The 25,516-nt window shown below is 37.4% G+C and overlaps 1 protein-coding gene across 17 annotated transcripts in view; it reads left to right on the forward strand.

The window, feature by feature from the left end:
- DLG1 (discs large MAGUK scaffold protein 1) overlaps nucleotides 1-25,516 on the forward strand; it is a 143,804-nt gene that overhangs the window by 94,054 nt on the left and 24,234 nt on the right. For all 17 annotated transcript variants that reach the window (XM_085069462.1, XM_085069463.1, XM_085069465.1 and 14 more), the window contains 9 exons: nucleotides 207-257; nucleotides 1,240-1,364; nucleotides 2,453-2,622; nucleotides 3,129-3,265; nucleotides 4,708-4,852; nucleotides 10,570-10,696; nucleotides 12,458-12,614; nucleotides 13,695-13,797; nucleotides 23,765-23,879. In XM_085069462.1, the coding sequence (XP_084925588.1) occupies nucleotides 207-257; nucleotides 1,240-1,364; nucleotides 2,453-2,622; nucleotides 3,129-3,265; nucleotides 4,708-4,852; nucleotides 10,570-10,696; nucleotides 12,458-12,614; nucleotides 13,695-13,797; nucleotides 23,765-23,879 (1,130 nt within the window). The remainder of the gene's footprint in view (nucleotides 1-206; nucleotides 258-1,239; nucleotides 1,365-2,452; nucleotides 2,623-3,128; nucleotides 3,266-4,707; nucleotides 4,853-10,569; nucleotides 10,697-12,457; nucleotides 12,615-13,694; nucleotides 13,798-23,764; nucleotides 23,880-25,516) is intronic.

Genomic DNA, 25,516 nt, shown 5'->3' on the forward strand with positions numbered 1-25,516 from the left:
GCTCTCTGAAATGGCAGCTTTTAAACTCATACAAAAAGGTTGTCTGATTCATAAAAACAGAGTGGTGTGAAAATCACATGTCCCCTCTGAGCTCAGTGGTCACTGTGAATCAGCTGAGATTTGATGGGAGTGAACTGCCAACCAAGCAAACTGTGTTGTGTAAAGTGAAAAATTCTCTGTAAGTCTCGCTTTTCTTTCTTTTGTAGGTCAATGGCACGGATGCAGATTACGAGTATGAAGAAATTACTCTTGAAAGGGTAACATGCTGAATTCATTCTGTACTCTGTTTGAAATGGGATTTATGATACTTTAATATGAAAAATAGCAATCCAAACCAATTCTTACTCTTCCGTTTTTATTTTAGGTAGATTATTTACCCTAAATAAAAAAGGTACATTCAGTTGCTAAGCAGGAATTGAAAGTTTTATTAATATCCTTGACCATTGAGAGTAAAATGGGGGGATGGTCTCCTCTAAGACATCCTGCATTTAATGTTGCTACCTAGACTTGCAGAGCCTAACAGCGCAGATTCTGATTTCATCTCCTGTATTGCTATTTTTTTATAGGCTTTTACTTATATCTCATTAAGTTTTATATTGAGATTACAAGTGACAGCTTGTTACATGCATTTCTTTGTTAGGTTTCCTACATTGAGACCTAGCTCTGTTCACTTGAGGTGCAGTATTAACAAAAAGACAAATTATTATTGTATGTAATACCTGTGCAGTTCTGGTGGTTACTGAGAGGGTGAAGAGGTCTTGCAGATGATGGTAAGGGCAAGCAACCATTGAAGAGAAAAATGTCAGTGAATCTCTGCATCTGTGGGGATATATTAATGGTGGGACACAAGCTATTTAAAGGCTTCTTTGGGAAAAATAATGTGTCACTAATAATTTATTGAGGAGCAAATATTTGTATGGATAATCTCAAATATCTAGCACACTAGACATAGAATATTTTATGTGGTTTATTAAGTTCAATGAGAAAGCTGTGGGCCTGAAACTGTGTCTCTTATAGTCGTACAATGACTTATGTTCTCCTTACATATGTGTAATATGTAATTATACTTATTTTCATAGAAGGTGTATATCCAGCATACTGCTTAAACTGTATTTTAATATTTCTATTATCAGTGAAAGCTATGTTGATTTGGTTCTCTAGTGAATCAAATAGATACACCCGAGTATCTTTTCCCCAAAAACGAAATGTGTAAATTTGTTTTTTACCCTCTGTCTTTAGGGAAATTCAGGACTTGGCTTTAGCATTGCAGGTGGTACAGACAACCCACATATTGGGGATGATGCCAGTATCTTCATTACAAAAATTATAGCCGGGGGTGCAGCTGCACAGGATGGAAGATTACGGTAGGATGAATTTCTGTGTTGGCTTGCTAAGTGCTATGATTGTATTTTAAACAGTGGATAGAAAATTTTCTGTTACTTTTAGTAGTTTTATCATCCTGCATTAAATGTTAAATAGGTTGTCATTACAGATATGTTTTGGAAATAATGAAGAATGTTTGAGTGGACCAATACGTGTCTCCCAAACTAATAATATCTGCAGTTTAGGAAAACTGAGTGAACTTTTTCAATTCTGTGGTACAAATTTATTATGCCATATGTTTCATAGTCCTTAATTCAAGAAAAAGATTAGACAGGTAGGATAGGTAACCTTTGTTATCCATGTGTGGATTTTCTTATCCACAAGATAGTTAAGCTTAATAAAAACCCTTTTTTATGCTTGGAAATAATTCTTAATTTTTCAAAGTTCCCCATCCACATTGATTGTAGGCCTATTTTTTTTTTTTTCTCTTGTGTCACCCAGAACTTGCCCCATCATTTTGTGTGCAAATACCTGATGTATTATGGATTTAGTCCTAATGAGCTTATTTGAAGGCTTCATTTTAGCTGGTTGGCCATTGCCAGAGGTACATCTGGCAGGACATGGTGACAGGTGGGCCAGGCATTGCACTTAGTGTAATGAGGGCTCAGTGTTACTACAGCAACATGTTAAATGGACTGGAAGGCCAGCACTTAAACTGCTTGTGAAAAGCAAGATTGACTTGTTCATATCACAGCTTAAAACCAGTGTGTTTTCATTGTGTGCCTTCTAGGTTTTGATTTTTTAAATTTTGTTTTCCAACTGTAAACTAAAGGTAATTTGTACAAACACCTGGCCAAAACACTGTCTAAATGAGGCACATGTAATATAATGCCTCTTCAGCTGTGAATGAAATATTCCTGTTAAATGTTTTCTAGTGATCCTTGATTTGTTTATAAGCACTAATGATTAATTTTAGAGCATTGTCTTTAATGAGTGGAATTTTGGAGATAAATCTCTTTATTTTAATGTGTTAACATGTATGTTAGTATATTATAGATAAAATATTGGGCTCCTAATGTGTGCACTGTGCCATAACACGGCAGCTGAACATGAGTGTTGCTGTCTCCAGGGTTAACGATTGTATCCTCCGAGTAAATGAGGTGGATGTTCGGGATGTGACACACAGCAAAGCAGTGGAAGCATTGAAAGAAGCAGGATCAATTGTACGATTGTATGTCAAAAGGAGAAAACCAGTCACAGAAAAAATAGTGGAAATCAAACTTGTGAAAGGCCCCAAAGGTATGTTGGAAATATAAAGTTTCTGTTTCATAAGAAGGATAGAATTGAAACTGTTCTTGTAGAATCAAAGTTCTTTTAAATGACAAAAATGTGTTTCCGATTGTATCTAGTAATTTTTAAGTACATTAAAAACTGGAGTAAAATACTTAATTGGATTACCTAGAAAGGATCTTTGAGAGATTAAAATAATTTAGAGAAAGTAATTGCTGGGCAATAGTTCTATAAATATCAATGGCCATTCTGTAGCTCTGCTGTGCCCATATTTTACAAGGCATGAAGTAAATGATTTAGCTTGTTTTTCAGAACTTGTGTACATGTTATGTCTTTTCTAGAATTTAATTTTCTACAAAATTATGGAGTTCACTTGAAAAGGCATCAGAATTGCTTCAGCCAGAGCCTGATATTGTATATATTTATGTGTGATACAGGGAGTGTTATTTTATGTAAGAATTTGAATCCAATGAATGCAAATGGGTTTCTTGAGTAATGCCTTTATCTCCAAGCAGGTCTTGGTTTCAGTATTGCTGGTGGTGTAGGAAACCAGCATATACCTGGGGACAACAGCATTTATGTAACCAAAATCATCGAAGGTGGGGCAGCACATAAAGATGGCAAACTTCAGATTGGAGACAAACTTTTAGCTGTAAGTAAGAGCTGCATTTTTTAATGATCATTCACTTTTAGGCTCAATAAAGACATGATTCAATTTGTGGTTAAGCTGCCTGGAAATCAGTGATAAAATTAAATCTGCATCATTCAACACCATCTCATCAGGAAATCTGAAATCTATTCCTCAGCCCAATGTTCCATGCAAAACCTGTATGAATCAGCATGTTTATTTCTGATGCCTGCTATTATTTTTCTGGGATCTGAGTGACAGAATTGTAAACAAACATACAATAGGATTGTTTCTCTTCTCAAAAGAGAAGAATGGAATAGAACTCCTTGTACTGGTGGCTGGCCAGCCTTTAGCCAGCCTGTAGCAAAACTGCTGCTTATATTGCATTTCAGTGTTTGTAATGCTTTTGAATGGCATGTTAATTTTTTTAAAGCTTAAAATAGCTTCAAAGGTGGATTTTTCTATGCACAAAGTAAAAATATCTTTCAACTTCCTTAAATTCAATCCATGAATTTGTTGTCCAGATAGAAAACTGAGAGCCACAGCCAGAAATTTCTGAATATATTTCTGAACTGTTAACTCTTGTAGGGTTAATTGGTCTACACTCCTTCCTCTACCAGTATTTGCCTCTCTAAGAGCCCTGGGGTACATCTGTACTCACAGTGCAGAACAGCAGAACATGTGTTCTATTGCTCTTCCAACAGTAAAAACTAACTCTAAATGTTTAGTGCAGAGTTTTCCATCTGTAAAAACACTTTTGGGATAATTTTGCCACTTAAAACACAGAGCTGGGGACTGTGAAGGTACCTAAAGAATACTGGGATTATCCCTTCATGTGAAGAATCCTGCTTTTAAGTATTAGGAATGAGGACTTCTTGTTACAATGGATAGTTCCGTGGAATCAGCTCAAGACAAGAGCAAATCCTTACCTGAGAACTGGGAGGAAAAAAGACAGAGAATATGCTTTCTATTAGCTGCACAATAAATATTCATCTTCATATGCCATGCAAGCTCACAAACCCAAAGGTCCATCTGCTTGATGCTAATGCTGTTCGTATTTCATGGTTTTAAATTTTACAGTCTTCATCATAGGAAGTGGTTTTGTTTATAGGACTTCCTCAGAATGCAAGGGCACTGGAAAACTTCCTTTTAATGGTGACTTGCTTTCCAGTGTTACAATTTGTCATCTGTACAAAAAAATTCCATGCTAACTTGCTTACATCATAAAATATAGGGAAGGCTTTAAGGAATTTTTGTTATAATTTATTGTGAGAGATTATTTTGTCCAGCATTACTTTATCCATTAAAAACATTTGCCTGACAAAATTAAATAAAGTAGTTTTGGATCAACATCAGGTACTATTTCAGAGATACAAAAAGCATATGCAGGTCATCCAGCAGCTTTCAGAGAGTGTCCTATGAAAAGAATATATTTTCCTGTGTTGAGAATTTGTTTTTCTCTTTAGGTGAACAGTGTGTGCTTAGAAGAAGTTACTCATGAAGAAGCAGTGACTGCCTTAAAAAACACATCTGACTTTGTTTATCTGAAGGTTGCAAAACCCACCAGCATGTTCATGAATGACAGTTATGCCCCTCCTGACATCACAAACTGTAAGTTCATTTTATCTTTCTGATTTAATTTTTCCTTTAAGGCTTTAACATATTCCATTTTCAGTATTTTAACTGTTACAAGCTTTTGAAAATTATATGGGGCAAAAATGGGATTTAAATTGATAAAAGAGGAAAAGTATCAGCTATACAGAAAAACACCCTCTAGCTTGTATACTGAAAAGACAGCCCCAGTGGGGCTGCAGGTGTGTTTCTGTGGCTCTCATGGCCACATGTCTCACCCCCTAGAGACTCACTGTTGCTCATCACTTGCTTCTGAGTACGAGGAGAGACAACAAGTGTCTCATGCTCCTGGGGGCTGTGAAGAGGAGCAGTGAGCATGACTTAGTGTCACATCCATTACCTGGAGATAAATGGTCACACATGTAGGCCCCTTTTGTCCCACTACCATCCTCCCTCCTGAGTTTCTCTCATTTGCTCTCCCTCTAGGTGTGATTTGAGAGATGGTGGCATTCTGTGCCAGTATCCCATCCCTTGTGGGAGGTGTCACTTCTATCCTTTTACTTAGAAGTGAAAAGCCAATCTCCTGACCTTGTCATGTACCTCAAGCTCCAGTAGCTGCTCCTGGAAACCCTTCTCCTCCTACTCAAGCATTCTGAAAAAAAATCTTAGAAATTTTTCTCAGATTCCAGGTGTCTTGTCTGTCTGTCCTTCAATGACCCTTGACAAGATTTCTGGGCTGTCTGTGCTTCTGAGAAGATTTTCTGAGTTTCATTTCATTTAGCTACAGTTTTAACCTTCAGTTCTCTATCTGAAGATACTCTGTTTTCTACAGTTTCTGGTAGACCGAAGAGCATTGCTCTGCAAAGTGCTGGGTCCTTTGATGAAACTTTAGTCTGCTGCTTTTCCTTGCAGCAGGAAAGCCTTTTCTACCCAAGGCTCCCTGAGCCTGTGTCTCTGTTGATCAAAGTGCAGCTGCCTGTTACTGCAGCTGGTGCAGAGACTGAACTTACTGCCAGGAGTTTGAACACAAAGCAGACCCAAAGGTCTTGCTGAGGTGTTTAATGACTTAATTCCAGGAAATCAGTTTAGTCTTTTCCTCAGTCTTCCACTTATAAGAAACAACTGCGTGTGTCTGAGATGCTAAATGCTATTTTTCTAATGCAGGGCAGAATAAAAGCTTTTCCATTACCTCTCAGCATTTGCACATTTACAACAGAAATGTCAAAGGGAGACACGAATCTCCTTGGAGGCTGTTTCTGCTTTATAAAGGAATATGATAATTTTGCACCTAGAAAGTCTCTGCTTTCTGTAAGAAACTGCTCAACTAGATAGAACTCTTACCAAAAGAAGGTGGCACCTATATGGAGTATTTTATACTGCACTGAGCAGAGCAGTACAGGGCTCAAGAGCTTTAGATTAAGGATCTTGAAGTGCTTTTACCAGATGGCAGATATTAGAGGCATTTTCTAGGATCACCTGGATTGTGGGTCGGTGTTGAAACAGTTACCAGGCTTCTTTCTTCACCCACTCACCTGCAGCTCTTTTGAGACATGTATTTGCAATGCTCCTTCCTATTTCTGTCCAGGAGAATCCTTTTATCCATGTTTTTAGGATTTCAGTCGTACCACAAAGGAGAAGTAAGACATGCACAGAGGGTCCCTGTGAACATGTCTGTTAAAAATGATGTTAAAGCAGAAACTCTGCTACCTGAGTTTGTATGTAAGCTGCTCACTTACAAAACCCCATTGGGAGGGTTTTTTGTTTGCTTTTTTTTATTTCTGTGGGTTTTTAAAAAATTCTCATTTTACTAGAAACAGCTAAAGCACAGTGCACAGTACTTAGTACTGTGCAGAACATGCAGTAGGTTGCTCACTGTGCTAACTTGTGTGAACATGGTAGTTAATTCAAAAGTCCAGATTTACAGTTTGGTTTGTCTTTAAGGTTTTCTCTCCTGAACTGGTCCTGTTTATTTATAGGGTGGCCTCGCTTGCCCTGGTGATGGGGATTTAAAGTGCAGAGCTAAGGATACTGAAGAACTGTTTGAGAACCAGATTCACAAATTTCAGTGTCTAGCTGTAGTGCAAAATCAGATTTCTTTTAGAACTCCTGTTGGAAAAGTATTGGCCACACAATGGTGTGACATTTTCAGGTGGTCTGATGGCTCAGAAGAAGTGACCAAATAAGTTAGAATCCATATAGATCATTAAATCATTTGATATTTCCTTGGGGTTAGTGCCTTTGAAACAAGGGGCATTTGATCAAGAGGTTTCTGAGATTCTGATTTATGGCAGTATTTATTGGGAAGGGTACAGATGGTATACCAACATTGTGCACCTGGGGCTGAAAATTGACCTCTGTGCTTTGATATTTACTAGAGTGAGTGAACGGCGTCCAGCTGCCTGTGGGGAAGTTACTGTAGAAAATCTTGTTGAAGAGTTGGGGCTGTGTGTGGCCAGAAATTCAGCAGGGCACAAATGTGGAGAAAATAGCTCATGGTTGGTTGTGTGCTGTAGCTCTAGAGACTGGGATGGGTATGGGTGATGAAAGCTTGGCCACAGACCTGGAGTACTTGAGTGCTGTGCCTGTTTCTGTTGCTTCTGTGAGATTTTTCTTTCAGCTCTTGAGGTGTGGATTGCCAGTCTGAACAGTTTACTTTACAGTGATCTGCATCTTCTGACTCTAGAAGAATGCAGTTAGGAAAGATTGTTCTTTCTGAACACATTGCCCTCTGGGTTCTGTTCTCCACTCCCTGTCGGGCTGAAAAATGAGAATTCCCAGGATAGAAAACATGGAAATGTGACAGAAGTACCCCCCATGTTTATTGTGTGCTGAGGAACAACAGCCTAGTTTCTGAGAGAGAGAACTTTCTTCCTAAACAGGCCTCTTTTGAAGACATTATCACTGATGCATTTTTGACTCCTAATTAATTTCAGAGTATTGTTTCCTTTGTGTTATTGTGCATTGGTACAGCATTTCCACCCTACATTGAGAAATAAAATACTGGGAGGTAGGGAATAATTGGTTTCCTCACTAGACATGAATGCCTTATCATTTCTTAAGTGGCATAAGTACAGGAAAAGAAGAATATGTAATAACAGTAAGAGACAATAAACTTTTAATTTTATTTCCCATTTTAGAGATTGTACTTGTAGTTGGTGTCCTCAGTTTACAGATAATAGGAAAGTAATAGGAAATCTTCCATTTTTTTCTTTTTGTCTAGAACTGTCTTATGTGAAGGAGAGGGTGGATTTGGAAATGGAATTTCTTCTTAAGAGTCTGACTTTTCCTGTCAAAGCAAGTTGATTTTATACATGCAATTTTCTGTTCATCCAAGAGACAATTTGTTTATCAGTTCCATCAGTAATAATATTTACCTGGAAATAGAAGTTTAGATCTCATTTAGGATTCAAAAACTGATGGCTTTCCTTTTATTCCCATCATGTTCCTTATGAATATTCTCCAGCTCTAATTTCCATGTAAAACAGTTTCAGGAAAGGTGCAGGCATGGTTTTGTGCAAGAATTCCACAGAAAGCCTCTTTGTGCCTTGTAGGTTTGCTTTCATAGCACTGAGAGCACCAGCCTTGAGAAAGAGAAAGGACCAGACTGTTCCAAGTAAATAGCAGATGTAAAACTCTATAAAGGATGTAACCAGTGCTGTTGTGGAACAGTCCACAGGTCTGAAATAATAAATAGTTATATTCATTGCTAGCTGACTTTTGGTTACATTTTTGGTTGCATGGTGAAAGGATAAAGAAATTTTTAAAATAAGGTCCTGTAGTAGGTGGTGTGTATGTTTCTGAGCACAGTGCAGTTAAAAGCTTTAGGAACCTGAAAAGCAATCAAATGAAAAGTACTGTAAGTCAATGAATATAGAATTTGTATCTACTTACTTCCTATAAAATATGCATCGTTATGGCTGCCATGGGCTTGTTAAAAGCAATTTTAAATTCATTTTGTGAAATGAGATAATTTAGTGCATGAACAGAATGTACAGAGCTGCTATACTGTGCAACAGTTGTTCAAGTTTTTTAATCAAAACCCATTTTCCTGTAGTTGGAAAAGAGCTCATAATGTCTTGCATTTCATTTTTTGTGCTTCAGGTTTAAAATTTTCTGAGAAAAACCTAAGTAACTGTATGTATGTGCAGTTTGGTTTTAAGCAAAAATGTGTACAATGACATGGATATAATATTGTATTAAAATGCATATATTTTTTCCATTGATAAGTAAATACTGCAGTATGGTTTAGTAATTATTGCAAAAATCTGTTGCTAGAATTCCAGCGTGACTAAAAAACCCCAAGTTTTGAAATTGACAGTTAGGTGTCTAAATCTCTTACCAGTGCACAGAAACTACATATTGTGCTGGGACAGACAGGGATCTATAAAATCCCTGCAAAGAGTACAAGGATGAAGGTGCAGTGTCGGTGTGTTGCAGCTGTTCTAAAAAAATCCGGTTTTAGGAATCATGTATGTCGAACAGCTCTTAATTTTTAGGGAATTCTGAGATGTGAATCTTATGTTGATCATTTGCTTTTAATGAAAACAGTATTCTCTTTGCTTTAGACCTCATAAAGCCAAGCACTGTGAGGGAGCTTCCTTCTGTCTGTGTTATAGAAGGACACCAGACACCTCTTGAACTTCAGTTCTGAATTTTGCTGAAACCTCTTGTGTATCCAGAATTATGATTTCCAAACGTTCTGCACAGTCTCATGCAACTAACTGAGGGCTGGTGTGTCTGAATAGCACAATTACTTTATCAGTGCTTTTAAATTGCTGAAGCTGTTAGTAGTGGATTTTAATGCTTGCAGAAATGTTGACAGTGTTGACCTGATGCATATGCCATGTAAAGAATTTATTGCCTACAGGTGTAAAAGGAATCTAGAATTATACAGGCTCCATCCAGCGCAGATTGGGTGGTTTGAAAGCTGGCTATTTAACAAATATATTACGTATGAATACTCTTGATAAGTTCGTATATGATCCAAACTTTTTGATAATTGTTTAAAAAGGGAAAAAAAAGAAGGAGAATATGCAGATTGCTTCTGCAATCTGTGTCATGAATGTTCAGTTAAAGAGCTTTGGGTTTAGTGCAAATCCTCAAAGGTTAGGCACCACATCAGATATAGCAAGTAAGAGCAAAGAGAATCTGGCAACTGTAATAATACTGTGTCTGTAAAGAGTCCCCATCCTTCATGTTAAAGCCTCAAAATTTAAAGCACATACACCAGGAAAAACATTTCCAACTGTAGAACATGATTTGTAATAGCAAACAGTGGGTATGACTGTGCCTTAATGAGCACTTAACATTGATGATCCTAACTTGGAAATACCATGCACCTTCTTAATTATTTATTAGAACAATTCTCCTGGTGTTTATTTTCCATCAATTGTAATCATTAAGATGCTAAATTTCTTCTAGTACATATGTTGTAGTTCAATTAAAACTTTGCTTCATTCAAGTTAAAGACAGCTTTAAAACAGATAAATCTCTGGACTGTCCCCATTGGCTTCAACTGTCCACCGTAACTGTTTCAAAAAAATGTTTCATTTGAGACACAATCAAACCGACAAATTTGCTTGCTGACTTAGTGAGGAGACTGGGAAATGTGTGGCTTTAACACACTATTTTAGAACTATGATATTTATAATGCTAGAGTTTGTTTTCAGAAGAGATTGCTCCTTTGTTTCAGTTCCTCCAGCTCTTTTTCTATATTATCCTAACGTATTTTTTTTTTTCCCTTCCCCTCTTTGAAGCTTATTCTCAGCCAGTGGATAACCATATCACTCCATCTGCCTACCTGGGACAGTCCCTGCCCCCAGCATCACCAGGGCGATATTCACCAGTTCCCAAGGGAATGCTTGGAGATGATGAGATTACCAGGTAATGAAGAACCAAAGCTAAGTGTCAAACTGATTACCAGGGAACCCTGAGGATGTGTTTGTGGGCAAAACACTAGTGAATACTGTATTTTATCTCAAGAAATAAATATTTGTTTTTTAACACTTGTGTAAACATTGTTGTAAGGAGAAAACCAGATATATTTTTATATATATACATGCACACACTTTATTTATCAGTCCAGGCATAGCATTAAAAAGACAAAGCCCTGGGAATGCTGCGTGCATTGACAGAGATTTTTAGGGTGATATGAGCAGACCAGAGATTATTTCTTATTTTAAAGCCAGCAATGTTTGGGTCTTCTCTGCCCCCACAGACAAGGGTTTGTTTTGATGGATTCTAAATCCAGAAAGGCTGGAGAGCTCTTAATCCTTTCCCATTAACAGACTGTTCGTTCCTTCACTGATTCAGTAGATTGCATTAATCTTGTGTTCATCATTGCTGATAAAGGGAAGCTCTTGTAATTTTGTTGCCCTTCTGTTCTGCAAGTATAGGGATGTTATACTGCATTTTCAGTATGCTGTTGCTGAATTCTGTGTCACACCATCATCTGATATGGAAAATGTCACTCAGTTTCTGAGGCAGGGTCCACCCAGGATTGAAACCTAAGTGGCATAATAAATTGGAGAATGGATTTTAGTGTAGAGGAAGGTAGGATATGTCTTTGTACTTTTAACTTAGGGTTAGATAGAGTTATAAGCCAAAATGATTCTACCCTGTTGATATCGTTATGGTTTTATTGCTTTCCTTTAAAATTACAGTTAAAGGCTATTTTTAGATTTCTTCTGAAATGCAAGGGCTATTCAGAGAATATTTAGATTTCTTTAAATTACCTTCTCATATGACACTCTCTCCATTCCAAAATGAAGTTTATAAATTTCAAGAGTTATTTTAAAAGATACTGCATCTTTCTGTTCCCTCTTCTGTTCTGTTTTTGTTAATGTATTGGTGTGATCCAGAGAAATATATATATATATTTTTTCACAATGTGATTTATTTGTGATAGAATAGTGCTCTGAGAAAATGAATATAATAGTCAATGGGGGTGAAATTAAAGAATTTGACCTTAAGATGATTTAATAGCTATTGCAAAAATTGAGTGATTTTTAAAGATTGGACTAAATGATTTTTTTGTTTTGGAAAAAAAGCAACTTCTTACTTTATCCTGTAAATTATTAATAATGCCTCCAAACACTTAATGTCCATTAATTGTTCTTTAGTGCTCTCTAGTGATTTTTGAAATGCAGTGCAGAGTTGCTCTGCTTTATTAGAAATGTCTTGTTCTGAGATCATTTATGCTTTACTTGTATTAGATTGAGTAGCAGATTAGTAGATTTTTGGAAGGAGTCTTTCTGCATTTGAAGTTGAATGGCCATATCAATGTTTCTTCTTTCCTCCCCTCATTCAAGTTAGGAGGGGTTCCTATGAAAGAGAGTGCAACAATTTGGTTTCGTTTAACTTTTTCAAGTAAATTGGAAATGTATTTGAGAATGTCACAACCTATTTTGATGTTCTTGTACAATGTGGAGAAGTGTTAACTAATGACATTTAGTGCTGAATAGAACTGTAGCATGATAGGAATGTATTTATTTATTTGTACATACATATTTATAGATATGTTCAGTTCACCTAACAACAGGGAGGGGATTTTGTTTTGCATTTAGAAACTTTTCTAATTGTTTATTTTACTTTTACTCATGTCTAGTGACCAGGAATATAATAGATTCCTTTCTTTTCCTTCAGGGAGCCTAGAAAGGTCGTCCTACATCGAGGATCAACAGGTCTTGGTTTCAACATTGTTGGAGGAGAAGATGGAGAAGGAATTTTCATCTCTTTCATCCTTGCAGGAGGGCCAGCTGACCTCAGTGGAGAGCTTAGGAAAGGAGATCGGATAATTTCTGTAGGATTCCTGCTTCTTTTATTTAAACAGCAACAAAAGTTTCTCCCTCCCTGCATATTAATGCCAGTTAATGATATACAAAGAGTGTTATTAACTGAGCTAAATTTGAGATAATGGAACAGATGCCAATGGACTTCCAAAGCATCTTTGAGGACTTTAGCCTGCCTCAGTTTCTCATTTATAACCTGATTAAAATAGCACTTGCCTATCTCAGAAACATTCAGTGAAGGCATTAACTTATGTCAGTCTGGTAGATGAGCGCTGTGTGTGTCTAAATTGAAAAAATACAGGTTTCAGAAATAAGCCTTCTAATGAGATGGAGATACTTGGCAGCAGCATCTAAAACTAGGTCTTTAATTCCTGGAGTGACTGAACTTCCTGTTAGTCTCAAAAAGATCCATCTCATACCTTTCTAGGGGCTTTTTCTATATTAGTATTGAAGGTCATAAATATTTTGTGTGTTTCCTTGTGAAATTACTTAATTTATGGAGAATAATTTGTTTGGACAATGAGATTGTAGTTTGGAAGTTATTTAAGAAGAATTATGTCCTTTTAACAGCTGTTACTAAAACTCTGATATTAAAGCACATCTTTATTTTAGTTTGAACTATGAAAACTGCATTTGGTCTAAAATGTGGCACACATGTTTCTGCTTCAGTTATTTCGTGATGCTGTTTTTAAATCTGCTGCATTGAAAACAATGTGAGATTCACAGAGTGTGTTGTCTGACGCTGGATGTGGTGACAGCATTGTCCGTGGGCACTCTTTGGCTAAGAAGGTTCCTGAGCCATGATAGTAACATTCTCCGTGTCTCCTTAAAAAGAAAGAACACACTCTTGAGAAGAAAATTGACCATTCACTGAGTGCTATACTGTAACAGTTGCAGTAATTCTTAAGAGGGTTATATATGAGAGAGGATTTTATTGACTTTTGCTTTCAGTAAGGATATTGGAAGCAGGGGAAACTCCCATGGCATGAAAACTAGTTTGTGTCCAGTTAATTTTTTTCCACAGGTGTATGTTCTGTGGTGATAAACACCAGCATTAATTTTGATAAAGAACCTTTTTGTATTACTTGCAGGTAAATGGAGTAGATCTAAAAGCAGCAACCCACGAACAGGCAGCAGCAGCCCTGAAGAACGCAGGCCAAGCAGTGACCATTGTAGCTCAGTACCGTCCAGAAGGTAAGGGCTGCTTTAGACATTCAAGTTCCCTTGTACAATTTGAAACTCAGAGAAGGATAATCTACAGTGTCCTTCCACCTAGCATCTCTTATGAGAGGAGAAACAAGTAATGTAGGTGTTCATCAGGACTGGATGTGAAACAGGACTGCTGCCTTCATCTGTAAGGTGGCTGATCGCAGCACACTTCTAGTTGTTCTTTATTTCTTCTTTTGTGTCTTGTTTCTTCTATCCTGACCTCTCCAACTTTTGAAATATTCACATTCCCTAACCCCCTCCACCTGCATCAACATCCTATCTCTCCTCTCACCCAGGAACTCTGTTAATAATAAGGTCAAATGATTGGTTTGTCTGCTTCCTGGTCAAATCCCTGCAGCCAGCCAGTGTTGCCAATGCCGCCAATGCCTGTATTGTCTCAGGAGGGTGTGTATCCTGGTCACATGTTCTATCTGTACATTGCTGTGTTCCAGCATTCATTTTCTAAGAGAGCTCACTCTGAGGCTTCCTTTCAAAAAGAGTAGTAAGGTCAGCATTGGTTCTGAAATATTTTCTTTGGCTTTTGTCAGAATTGTCAAATATTTCTGTTGATACACATTTGACCTATCCTCTGTATGGCTTTTCAGCGTTGTCATAGGTCAGTCAAATTGTTGCACCTTCTTGCTCCTTGGGTAGAGGCCCCTCACCTTATTGAGAAATAAAATGTATGCTTTTATTTATCTCTGATTTGTCCTTTTGAACACCTGACCGCTTTTTCTGTTCAAAGAGGGCATTTATGGTCACTATTTTTTCTGCCAGGAAGGCATGGTGAAGTGTGGCTCCTGGGAGAAGAATAAATGTTTCTGTGGTGTAGAATATGTGCTCCCAGTACACAAATACTTCTTTTTCCTTGCCAGAGGGTATGTGCAGACTTCATACAAAAGCAGCAGTTTTTCAGTTGTCTCTTTCTAGGATTCAGGCTTCAAGAAGAAAAGAATCCTTTCATACTTTAAAAGTCAGAACCCTTTTCCTTTCAGAAGAAGAAAACTAAACACTTTGGATGGTTCCTGCTCTTTCTGCACTGGAAATAACAGCTTTCTTCTATACCACTTGTCCAAGTAGATAATTTATTTTCTTGCAATGTGTATTGAGGTACTTGACTGACTGCTGAGATTTTGAGTCATTGTACAGAGATTTGCCCAGAGCAACATATGCTGCCTTTTAGAAATTACTCAGCGACTGTCACTTGTAGATTTCAAGGCTAGAGCTGTACTTACTCTTTCATGGCTACTGAAGCATTCAAAACAAGACTGTGTGCAGTTGAGCTGTATTGAGAATTCAGTTCTCAAAGACTTATATGGCCCATTTGAGAGGATGCATGTGGGAGATGTGCCTCAAATTACCCTAGGTGATGGGCAGACATCTGACTCATTAACTGAAGACAGGATTGCTTTTTGTTTCTTCCCCCCAAGATGCTTGGTCTGCATGAGCATCTTTCTTTCTGGAACGGTGCTCAAAATCTTCATTTGGAGTGAAGATGTGAGAATCACATTGGGGCTTACTCTACCCTTTTGAGGTATGCCATGAATGAAAATTATAACTAGAAAATTGAGATCCACCGTACTTTGGAGGCAAAGTATGAATTGACTCGTGTCCAACCTACCTCAGAGAGCTCTAGTTACTGATGTCTGACGTCTCTGCCTTATTCTTACTTGTAAAACAAGTTTGAATGGAAATCCAGCTGTCAGCATCATTGGGTCTGGTGTGGGAGGTAAATTGAATCAGATCCTCGTTGTTTGTATCTCAGAGATTAGTAAAGAGAATATTTCTTTAAAGGTTATTGTTTGCTATTGTAGGAAAGCAGTCTGTTTGTGATTTGACTTTCCAAATAGAAAATACCATCTAGTGTGATTGAGTGCACTTGGTAAAAGTGTGTGTGTTCTTTGGTCATCTTCACATTTCCTAAATTATAGCTTCACATGGGAGTCTTCTCTCCTCACTAGATTCATTTAAGTGGTAAACTTTATATATATATATATGTGTGTGTATGTGTAGTTATCTTCATTTTTTTGTTTATGCCATTTGGAAACAGGTTAACAAGTATTAAAATGTTCATAAAGTTGTTGTTCGTTATTGATGTTTCTCAAATATCTTCATAAAGATGGAGAGCATCAGTTATAATTGCTTGTATTACATATGTATTGGATTTATATTTACCAATCCAGCAGGATTTTGTAAAAGATGCTGACAGCTAGAGCAGATCAAGGAGATTCTAGACATCCATCAGGGTTCATTATGACTGAGTAAAGAGATTCAGTATGATAGGAGCATTTGGAAGACACTTGGGACTGGCTCACTTCACTCCCTGTAATTGTGTATGACAGTTTGATGTTCATAGATGTGGTGGGGAATGATGTTCATAGATGTGGGATGCTAATTTATATTTTTACATCCTATCATATTTCCCATTTTCCCATCAGAAATTTCCAATTTGTCTTTCTCACCACATTTTCGGGAATAGAGGATTTTTTCAAGCAGTTCTATCACAGGAAAGTCTGAGTTGGGTTATAGAAAAATTAATCACTGGAAAACTCTTCTCATGCAAAGGGCTGAATTTTCTGTATCTACCTCTTCAAATCCATGGTAACTAAACTCTAGTTACTGGATTTGGGGTAGGCTATTATGGCTGAATGAAATTGATTTTATTGAATCTGGGCTCAAATCATGTAACTGCTGACTTTTATTTCCCTTAAATCTCCGCAATGTTGCTTGGTTATGGAATTGGGTGAAAACAGATGTAATTGCATTCCTTAAAATGTCCTTCTGGGTATTCCTATAGTTTTTAGGAGTCTTCGGTAAATTCAAGGGATGCCTTACACAGTTTTTCTATGCTACTGTATTAAATTTCAACAACTTCCCAGCACTCTTGGGACAGGTGAAAGCCAAGCATGGAATGTGAGTGTGTTCTGCTGTTTACAGAAGTGGCTCATGCATCAGGCACCACCACAAGTGTTCTCAGTTGACCTAACACTTTCTCCTTGCAGACTGCAGGCTTTATCTTGCAGCTTGCCAGGAGCTGCTGTTGGAAACTGGTCACTGTTGGGTTGTTTTGGTACATCCTCTGTGGCACATACATGGCATGGATGTGGGTGCAGAGTGTTCCTAGTTGCACAGATGAGTGGGTTTGGACCTGTTAGGGCTGGATGCTGTAGAGGAGGGATCTGTAGGGGGAGAAGAGCCGCAGTTTGTGGAACAGGAATGACCCTGTAGAAATATGTTTGGGAAGCCAGGATGTTGTTGTCAATTTCACCATTTTTTGGGAGCTTTTCCTTATTCCCACACTTAGTACTACAAATTTCTACCTCCTTTCAAGGCATCACTCATGAATAAAAAGGGATTTTGCTTTACTGTGAATTCCACGGGGAAAGAAATGCCATGACCTGGAGCAGTTTCGAAACAGGAGATGTTGCTTCAGTACACAAAAGTGTTCTGATAAGCCCTTTTAATTTGTAGTGGCTTCTGATCTATTTCATTTTCATGTTGCTCCCTGGCTCTGCACACACCTCAGTGCTGCCCTGCTGTGTCTCGGGGTTTTCTGCAGAAGTAGGATGGCAGGAAGAATTGTCATGTTGCTGTGGAGGAATGAGGGGAAGCACTGAGCAGTTTGTATATATGTGTATCTCCTGGGAGTGGGGATTCACAAAGGTCAGAATTATGATCATGCTGCATAGCAGGCATACAGGAACCTGAGTGCTTGAGGGGAATGTAGTGAGGAGAGGAGCAGCAAGGGGGAAGTATAGGACTGTGCAGAGGCTTACAGCTCTTGGAGGGCTCCCTGTTTCATATTGACACCCATTGTTACACTGATTCAAAATAAAAAATCATCTGAAATGTAATAATAATGTTGCCTCAAAATTCAGAATTTCTGGAAGGTTGGTTTTTGCCATTCCAAAAAGGTATAAGGTGCCAGTAGACTGCCATAACTGTATTATAGCTTGAGTGCATTTAAGTGTAAAAATAATACAATAGCCAAACAAATACATTAAAAATATGAAAACATATTTGCTTGAAATTGGGTAGAAAATAATTTAGTGGATTAAGCTTTCTATTGTAGTTGTATTCTGTTAGATCAGAACCAAACTGTATTAAGGATATGGATAATGTTAACTGCAGTTACATAAATTATGGAGTCTGCTCTTGGAGGGCCTTGAAAAAGGAAGCAGGCCAAGTCCATTGGCATCAGCAGTCATTCACTGGTCACCCTACCTCTCCCCAAAGCAGGGCAAAATTCTGATAAGCTTGTCATGATAGAAAAGGGTAGCAGCCTTTCGTTTCCCAAGGATTCACCTGACATACCAAAAATAAAATTATAATTTCTTTTCTGAATGAGTGGTAAGATGTTTAAGTGATCAGATTAGCTTCATGTTCTTAGGTGATCTGGTGGATTGGTGTAGGATTAGGAGAAGGTGGAACCAAAACATCAAGAGATTTCATGGTATTTTTGTAAAACATCTGCTTCTGAACCGACATTGTTTATATAGGTAGTTAACGCACATTCTTTTAGTTTTATTAATGGAAATAAGGATTCTCCAGTGCAAAATTTATTCAAGATTTATAGCTCAATCAAAAATATTTATACTTTGTTAGTCACATTTTAGGTGGAGTATTGTATTTATCTACTGAAAATAAGATTCAAGTATGACAACTTTGTATTTTTCATCCTATCTTTTCTTTAAAACAAATGACTCAAAAAAAAAAAGAGGAATTGCAGAAAAATCTTGGTTAGAGCTCCCTGCTCAATGGCTGTTGCTTGGCTGTTTTTTTCTGTTTACATTGCTGCATCTATGTACTATTTTCTAGTGGAATTCAAAAGACAATAACTAACCTCTGGGAAATAGTAGCATTTTCATTTGTATAAGCTAGGATTGTTTTCTGAGCATTAGTCTTGAAATATATTGTCAATCTGTGTGCAAAAATCCAGTTGGGGTAGCACAAAGCCAATAATGCTTGTACAAAACTTAGTTTTCAGTAATTATTTTTATCAAGGCTGAGCTTTGCTTGCTTTTTAGATGAGGGCATGGATTATCTTAAAGGTGGTTCAAAAGATCAGTGCATCCCAATTTCATAAAATGAAAAATTCTTTAAAAAACCCACACTTCAAAAGAGTTTGCGCTGGTTTTGGGTGTGTGGTTCCTGGTTTTCCAGGCTTTTGTTCTTGCTTGTTTTGTACCTGGTTCTACTCATTTGCAAGTAATCTAGATTAGTCAATTAGAGTGTCTTAAAAACTGGAGCCATTAAGATTAGGTAAGGGTTTTGCTATATATAGCCCTGAGAGACACTATAAGGCAGCTTACACATGTTTTAATCCCTTAAAACCTCACTCCTACTCTTTAATATACTAAATAAAATTGCTTGTGAATGCTTGGTAAGTCTTCAGCACCATTTTTAGTGGATTCACCTCAGCAGTGGCTGGACCTAGTCTTTTTCTGAGTTTTCCAGGATCTGTGGGAGGTGTTCTTAACTAAATACAAATGCAATTTTTCTAATCTTCAAAATTCCTTGGCCCAGTCTTTCAAGTGATTAATGAGACAAAAGCTCATTAAACATCAGAGTGCATGAAAGTCACCAATAGCATATGGAATTCATTGTGGTTTGTCCCAGGCAATGTTAATATCAAATGACAAGCATTGCAGCGAAATAATATCTCCTCAAAATGATTTATAATGTTTTTACTGTGGTCTGGGCATTTTAAAAGAAAAATAAATGGAAGATAAATACAGGATCAGTGGGATGGTGGCCATCCTAACTTCCAGACTCCATTTCTGTTTGGAGGCACCATGAAAAGGAAAATTGAATATTGCGAGATTTGATAGAAGAATATAAATTAGTAATTATATAAAATTGTCAGCACAAGAGTCCTACTTAGGAAGATCCAATGGGTCCTACTAAAGAGGGTTTTCTATAGGCAGATGGGAAAAGGGAAGCAAGGGCCATACTTTTTTAATTAAAGTGAACTTTTTCAGCTCTACGTGGGTTCAATATATGTAAGAATCTCTGCTTCTCAGTGCTGTGCTGCCATCTGTTCCCTGTACGCAAATCCATGCTTCCTAGAGTTGCTGTTCCTTCTGTGCTGTTTGCTGAATTTCCCATCCCTTGTGTGGCCTTCTGTTCTTCTGCCCCCTTTGCTAGAATGTGTGTTCCAGACCAGATGCATTTTCTTTGTGGCCTCGTTTTCCTCTTCCCCTGCCTGCACAGACAATTCACCGTTTTTCTGTTTGTCTCTGTGTTTTGTTGCCCACCAGATGGGCAGTCCAGGAAAGTTTCGCTGATCAGACCCTTTCTGTAGTTCTGATTTTTGTTCAAGTAAATATTGACATGGAACACATTACAGATTTCTAGGGTTAAATCACTTTAGCAGCTTGGCATCAGAGTAATCTTCCAGGATTTGCTAATCTTCCTCGCCTCCTTTTTGTTTCTTGCTGTGGAATGCATGCAGACATGAAATAGAGCAGATTTAGTCTAGTTTTGCACCATCTGCTTATCCAGTATAATTTTAAAGTTTAAACTTGAGCCCAGATGTATTCATCCTATGTTCTTAACAACTGATTATGTGTAAACCTGAGTAGGCTTTGGGGTTTTTTCCTTTGGTGATGGTGGAGTTCTCTTGGATAAATGCCATGAATTAAAGCAGGAGGTGCTTTTGCTTCCTCCAGCTCTATGTTATGACAGCAGATACTAAACTTATTGGAAACTTTGAGAAAATTCTAGGCAAGAAAAGATGCCCATATTCTAATGTTTTTATTTCATTGTGTCTCATGCTGGTGTTGCTGCCTGTTACCTTTTATTGGATGAACAGTATCAGCAGCTTTCCTAAAATTCAAACCTTACAAGAGATTCTGAGTTAAGTGTCATTCACTGCTGTTGTGTTGCATATACATTCGGTTTTGCAGCCTGATCACATTCTTACCTGAAAGGATTGCAAGGTTGGATTGTGTGGTTTTTTTTCATTTTGAATTTCTTCTTTTGGGAAATTGGAAGCATATTTGTAGACGGAATTCCTATGACCAGCCTACTTCATATGGGTTAAAATCACTTTTACTTTTTCATTTAAAAAGCATATGCCCTTTCTATTTGGTTACCCTGATAACACTACACCAGAAATCAAACATATCCCTTCTCAGCCAAGCTCTTCATTTCCTGTTGGCCAAGAAAGCAGAGTGTGTCCTTTTCATCTTGTTGACTGTGTCTGTTCCAGCTCCAGATTTCTGGAATGCTGATGTTACAAAATAAGACTTTAAAAAAAAGTAATGTATTTTTATGTTCATTGTATGATTTTGTGACAGCCATTTGGAATTTTGTTGTGCTGTTCACTGTGATTTAGAAGAACAAATATCAAATTTGTCATACACTATATATGACTATTATGCATACCTATAAGAAACAAAGGAATTGTAAAGAAAATAGTCCTCTAGCATTTGTGAGAATACAGGGATGATAAACTGAAGTAAGAGATTGAAGGTGCAAAAGACACTTGATATCCACCTCTTCTTAACCACAGCAATAGAAATATAACATCTTCTAGTCACATTAGCAGAGCTCACACTCTATAATGCTGAAGTTGAACCAACCCTGCTTAGTCAATGGGGCATGGGTGTTGATCCTTTGGGTATCAAACTAAAACTGCTTCTCTGGTGCTATTAGAGTCCTGCTGCTGTCTCATTTTCTGTCTCCAGCATTAGTTTCAGTACCACTGTATCTAACACTAACATTTCTTTTTTTAAAATCCAAAATCCTGTGTACTTTTCAGCTCCAAACCCAATGATGATGAGATTTTTCTCCATCCTGTTCCTCCTGAAACCTTCTGTTAAGAGCAATATAACTCAAATTTTAGCCAGCTCTACATCAAAGGAGCTCACCAGATTCTGACTGCACAGTGTTAAACTTCTCCTAAATATGAAATTTCTTGGCATTTCTTCTTTTTGAACATAAAGCCTTCTCAGTCCCAGCCCATTAGTTTCCATTTTTTGCTTTATTCATATGGCAGGAACCTCTGTGGTGAAATTGTTCTCCTCCTTACTCCTACAGATGTCCCTGTCACTCATTCAGCGCTTACTTCCCAGGATTTCTGATGAGAAAAAGTAAATTAATTCAGGAAGCTGCAAGACCAGCAACCAGGGGATGAAATATAGGATAAAGCAGAGTTAAGCAATAGTGGGGGATAGCCTCCCTCTTACAGCTATGTGCTGCATAGGAGGAAGTCTGGTTCTTCAAGAAAATGACACATGATTCAGAAATCTGTATTTTTTTATTCCAGTAGCTATTGCAAAGAGCTGCAGATATTTTTAGTATTGAACAGGCTGTAGCACAAGAAAATGCTTGGATTATCTGGTCTTTTCTGTGCTTGCTTTCCTTTCATACAGGGGCATACAAAATTTTTTACATTTATCATTTCTTGGGTATAAATGAGTAAAATGAGGTGACTTCCCCAAAGCCCTGCAGTGCAGCAGTAGCACAGCAGGAATGGGCTGTTCTCTCACTGCATATGAGCCCTTCCCCTAAGGAATGCTGCTTTCTAAAAAATGTCGTTTTCTCACATTCCTCTTGGGTTACTGTCCTGTCATCTTACATTTTTTTGTTATTAGAGGTAGGATCGGTAGTGGTGGAAATAATGTTTTTGTTTCTCTGGTCAAATAGCCTCCTCAGTCTGATTTAGTGCTGGTAAAGTGTTTGACCTGAACTTTATTTGTAAAAAGACACTTGATGCTATTTTAAAAACTAAGATATCTTAAAAGCTACTAGCTTTTGCTTATAAAGGACAGAAGTTGGGGTTATTTAAGAGACTGTTCATATTGTCATTATCTGGATAGGGTTAATTATAGATGCTGCTGGTGTTCACTATATGATGGGTGTGTGGGGAGAAAGGGCTACAGAACATAACATGACAAAACATTCACAGTTTTTAGACGGCTGTTGAAGGAACCTTAGTTTAGGGATTTTCTCAGGATTCTTCATTGTAGAGCCCTTTCTGTGAGCCCTGCACTTGCTGCATGGCCGTGCTGCCCGCAGGCAGTGAGGGTGCAGCCTGGAGAGCAGCGCATTGCCCAGTGCAGCAGCTGCTCAGCACACCCAGCCTGCCTCTCCCACTGTTGACTTGTTCTAATCTCCATCACGTGGGCTCCTGGGGAAGGTGGTGGCTGCAGAACATTGCCTTTGACTAGGAAGGGTTTACAACTGGATCTGTTGATCCTGAAGTCCAAACTATTCAGCTGAAGGAAAAACTTTCTTGCTCTGAGTTCGTATTTTGTGCTGACGGCATGTAAGTACCTCACTTCAGGAGATGTTTGTCCTGAAGAAGCAATTACTATTTTCCTGCCTACCTTTGTAGCTAAAACCAAATGCATTTAGCATAGTTTTATTAGTACACGGTGCTGCTTAAGAACACAATCCGTTTTTCCAGGATTAACGTTGTACATAATTCTGTGGGGGCAGTTTGAATCTCTAATGCCGTTTACAAGTGGATTGAGATTTGTGCCAAAATTCTGGATTTTTTTTCCTTTCCTGAGCTCCCAGAGGAACATGGTCACATTTCAGAAGATGTTTTGTGTATTTCCCACCTTGTGGTGTTAAATTCTTTATCTCAATCAAATCCAGTAATTTTGAAGTACAGACATTTTTCATTCCCATATCTTAACATTTTGAATTTAAAATACATAGTTCTTGATTATAAACATGTATTTCACATGTATGTTCTATAGTTTTCTTTCTGTCATGGGTTAAAATTTATCAATGTCTTTTTATTAGTATGAAATTTATTAGTAGAAATGTTTGTCTTAATTAGAAAAAAATAGTTACTGTGAACTATAGATTACAATCACAGAATTTTGAAGTACAATATTCTTGTTTGTTTTTCTAACTGCAAATATTTTAGATTTTATTTCAGTTTAATTGCTGAAGTTTGGCAGGAAATTAATTGCCATGCCTCTCTTTTTTACAGAATACAGTCGTTTTGAAGCTAAAATCCATGATTTACGGGAACAGATGATGAACAGTAGCATTAGCTCAGGATCAGGATCTTTGCGAACCAGCCAGAAGAGATCCCTCTATGTCAGGTAATCATCTTTTTCATGGTATTGCTACTGTGTTTTTCTGCTTTTCTGTAGACTTACTGTTTTGGTATTTGAATTTTCATATAATTATTTCCTAAGTACTAATAAATGGATACTTATATGCAAATATAATAAAAATAACACTTTGGTTGATTAACATAATATAGCTGAAAAAGAAGTAATATCCCTGAGAACCCTATATGAACTTTGAAGAGTGATGCTATTATGTGCTTTTTGTCCTTTGCTTTGAGAGAGATGATAATCCTTTAGCAAAACCATATAATTCTCCTTTAAGTCAGTGTATATGAAGTCTTAACAACTTGTTTAGATCAGTTTGTGGTTTTGTGGTTTTGTGACAGTAGTCTTCATATTCTCCCTTGTTCAGTACTTGAGTTCAAATTTATAGTCTTCCCTTTCTTAAGGTTTTGACAGATTTCCATCTTATTTCCTTTAGCTTACTTTAGTTGTATTCTTGGCTTTATTAAAGAAACTTATTTCTCTATCCAATTGCATTTTGTTACAGAATATTTTTCCATGGTAACCAAGGGAGAAAATGCAAAGCAAATGAACCGAATATATTGCATTAATTTATTCATATCAAGTTAAACATGAAGGAGGCTGAAAGGAAGTGGAAATATAAGAACATGAAGGAGATGAGAAAATAGGTGGTTTCACAGGGAAATTATGGCAAGGTGCAGCTTATTCATGTGTCACTCAACTCCTACTCCTAGTTATCATGTACTGATAATGCATAACATTTCAAGTATGGAACATGGGTAAACGGGTTGCATTTTTAAAAATAAATTGATCTTAGATTTCCCCAAATTATCTTATCTCTGGATAGAACCAGGGCCAGCAGTAGCCTCTTGGTAGGGGCAGAATGTTTCAACAGAGCAGTTAAGGCTTCAAGTAGTTGTAGTGCTTGGGTTAAATATGGTTTAAAATGTTGTAGGACCTCACTGGTTTTACCTGCTAAAAGTAAGCAGGCTCAGGTGCTGCTGACTTTTCTCATCCAAAGCAGATACTTTTTGTTCATGGTGTGTTCTATCTAGCGAACTATGGTAAAAGAAGCAGTGTTTACACAAAGCACTTCCCTGAGTAATTGCATTGATGCTCAGAGAAGTCATGGTCCTTTGTGACCTATTTCTGAAGGCTTTGACACAAATGTAGCTAAATACTCACAGGGCTTCTTTTAACTTGGCTCCAACAGGTAGTTCCTATGTTTTGACTTACTGTTTCAGTAGCTGGATTATGGTTTTCTCAGATCTGAGCCTACTTTTTTTTTATAGTTCTGTCTGCCTTAAGTATTTTGGGGGTCAGAATTTAAACATCTAAAAATAAATGCCTTAAATACTAAGGGTAAGTGCTTGATATCACAGTTATCAATATCTTTGAATTTCCACATGTAGGTGTACATATGGCTATTGTGCTGAGATCTTCCTTTCCATAATCCCAAGATTTATTGCTTTAGCCCTCATCATATAACTAAGCCTAAACAATTCTAAATGCTTTTATTTTGCTTGGTTAGCTATAGCCTGATTAGTTTCTAAACCGCTTATGCTCATGTTCACACATTGGTTTGATATTTTAAGCCACTGACAAGCATTTCATGTTTATGTAGCTTTCATTCCACTGATGGA

The sequence above is a fragment of the Lichenostomus cassidix genome, chromosome 9 (genome assembly GCF_008360975.1).
Source record: "Lichenostomus cassidix isolate B80296 chromosome 9, HeHo_3.0, whole genome shotgun sequence".
Lineage (NCBI taxonomy): Eukaryota > Metazoa > Chordata > Aves > Passeriformes > Meliphagidae > Lichenostomus > Lichenostomus cassidix.